This window comes from Pteropus alecto, unplaced genomic scaffold, assembly GCF_000325575.1.
Source record: "Pteropus alecto unplaced genomic scaffold, ASM32557v1 scaffold45, whole genome shotgun sequence".
NCBI lineage: Eukaryota > Metazoa > Chordata > Mammalia > Chiroptera > Pteropodidae > Pteropus > Pteropus alecto.
Window position 1 is genome coordinate 16,823,931 of NW_006442491.1, and position 1,781 is coordinate 16,825,711.

A 1,781-nucleotide genomic window follows, 5' to 3' on the forward strand; every position below is an offset into this window, starting at 1 on the left:
TGGCACTCACTGTGGGGCACCAACCACAGGGTTTTATCTAGGTAAGTCTCTTACAAATTGAGAAGTACTAGATCAAAGTATGTGGGTCCCAATTGGTAGGCAGGGCTGTCACTAGAGTGAGGTTAGTGAGGCCCTGGGGTGCAAAACTTAAGGAGGTAGTCACTCTTAGGGTTGTGCAAGTGCAGGGTCGGTGCCTCACCTGCCTCACTCTACACCTGGACGGGCGTTACCTGAAGAACAGGTCTGTGGTCAGTAAGAATGGAAACATTGACGTGTACATCTTATCGCATGATTCCTCTGAGCCTTTAACAAAGGAGCATTTCTCAGTGAGAAGAAGGCAGACAAAGGGGCAGCACGTTCCAAACTGTTTTAACCACAGAACCCTTTTCATGGACTAGAGAGAGGGGTTTGTTTCTACATTTGAAAAGAGAGCAGTAGATAGATGAATATTATTTCTCCATCTACCTCCTTACATAATTAGTTCTCTCTTTACACAACGTCTAGTCTCCTAAACTAGTCTGACTTATACCCTGAACTCACAGTGCTGGCAAATGCTCCGTAGATCGTGGGGACCTATCAAGAGTCTCAGTAGCGACTTTACATTTGAACGACATTTGTCAGTATATGTTCCCGTCATCTTCAGAATACCCGCCCTCCTCCCATTATGTTACTCATCCTACGGTAAGGTATTCCAGTAGATTATCCATCCATAAGTTAAAAAGTTAGAACTGTGCTGGTAGCCATTAGCCACATGTGGTTATTTAAATTAAAATGAAAATGAAAAAAAATTAGAAATTCAATTTCTTGGCCCTCATTTCAAGTGCTCACAGCCACAGGTGGCTGGTGGCTACCATATTACATAGTGCAGACATAGAACATTTCCAACTTGCAAAAAACTGTTGAATAGCACTAAGGATTTGCCCAATGCTCTATGGCCTTTTGCAGGCTGATTTGACACCAGAATTGGAATTCTGAGCCAGTGTTCTCTGAACAGACTGCCTCAGGAGGGGAGCTCCTCTTAGTAACCAAGACTGTGCACCTGAATGGTCCGCAGTCAAAGGAGGGTGGGAGGGACATGATGGTGTAGGCCACCGGCAGGAGGCTGAGGAAGAGCACCAGCAGCAGGAGGCCCATGTAGAAGTTGTTGGAACGGGAGGCTTTGAACACACGTTCGTGGGGGACGTTGCTGCTCATCACTGCCCAGCACTGGAAGTACATGGAGGTCAGCAGGCGCAGCACGTTGATGCCCACCAGTCCCGGAGCATAGAAAGAGCCCATCCTGGAGGGGCAGAAACCACACACCTGGTTGGCCTGGCAGCAAGAGAGGCCAGGGAAAGATGACAGAAGGAGGAGGGATGGATGGGTTAGGGGAATAAAGCCTTGCTGCTTTCTCTGCAGGTCCCAAGGGATGGGGTCTCCCATTTAACTAGGACATATATCAGCAAGCCATAGCCATGCAGGTACAGGGAGACACTCCAAGTATTCGTGGCTTGGGTTCTGGCCAGAAGTTAACCACTGCCTCACCACCAGGCATCTAGCAAATTATACAGCCTCTCCGGTGCTCCATGGTCTCCCTAAAGGAACACTGCTGCTCAGAAGAGCATTTGAAAAGTCCTTAAATTAAGAGAATTTGATTTTGGCTTGCAGTGAGCCCTCGGAACCTTGACAATCTTTGGCTGAAGTTATGCAGCCTCCTCTAACTCCCTTCTCAGAGGAGGAAATTTCTTAGTTCATTTGTCTCCCTCCTCTCCCTCCATCTTTCTTTCCTTTCTTTTCCTCCT

The 1,781-nt window shown here is 47.5% G+C and overlaps 1 protein-coding gene across 1 annotated transcript in view; it reads right to left on the reverse strand.

The window, feature by feature from the left end:
* The window catches only part of TMC2 (transmembrane channel like 2), a 59,246-nt gene that overhangs the window by 16,840 nt on the left and 40,625 nt on the right, over positions 1-1,781 (reverse strand). The window contains exon 16 of the mRNA XM_006922015.2: positions 1,040-1,279. Within this exon, the coding sequence (XP_006922077.1) occupies positions 1,040-1,279 (240 nt within the window). The remainder of the gene's footprint in view (positions 1-1,039; positions 1,280-1,781) is intronic.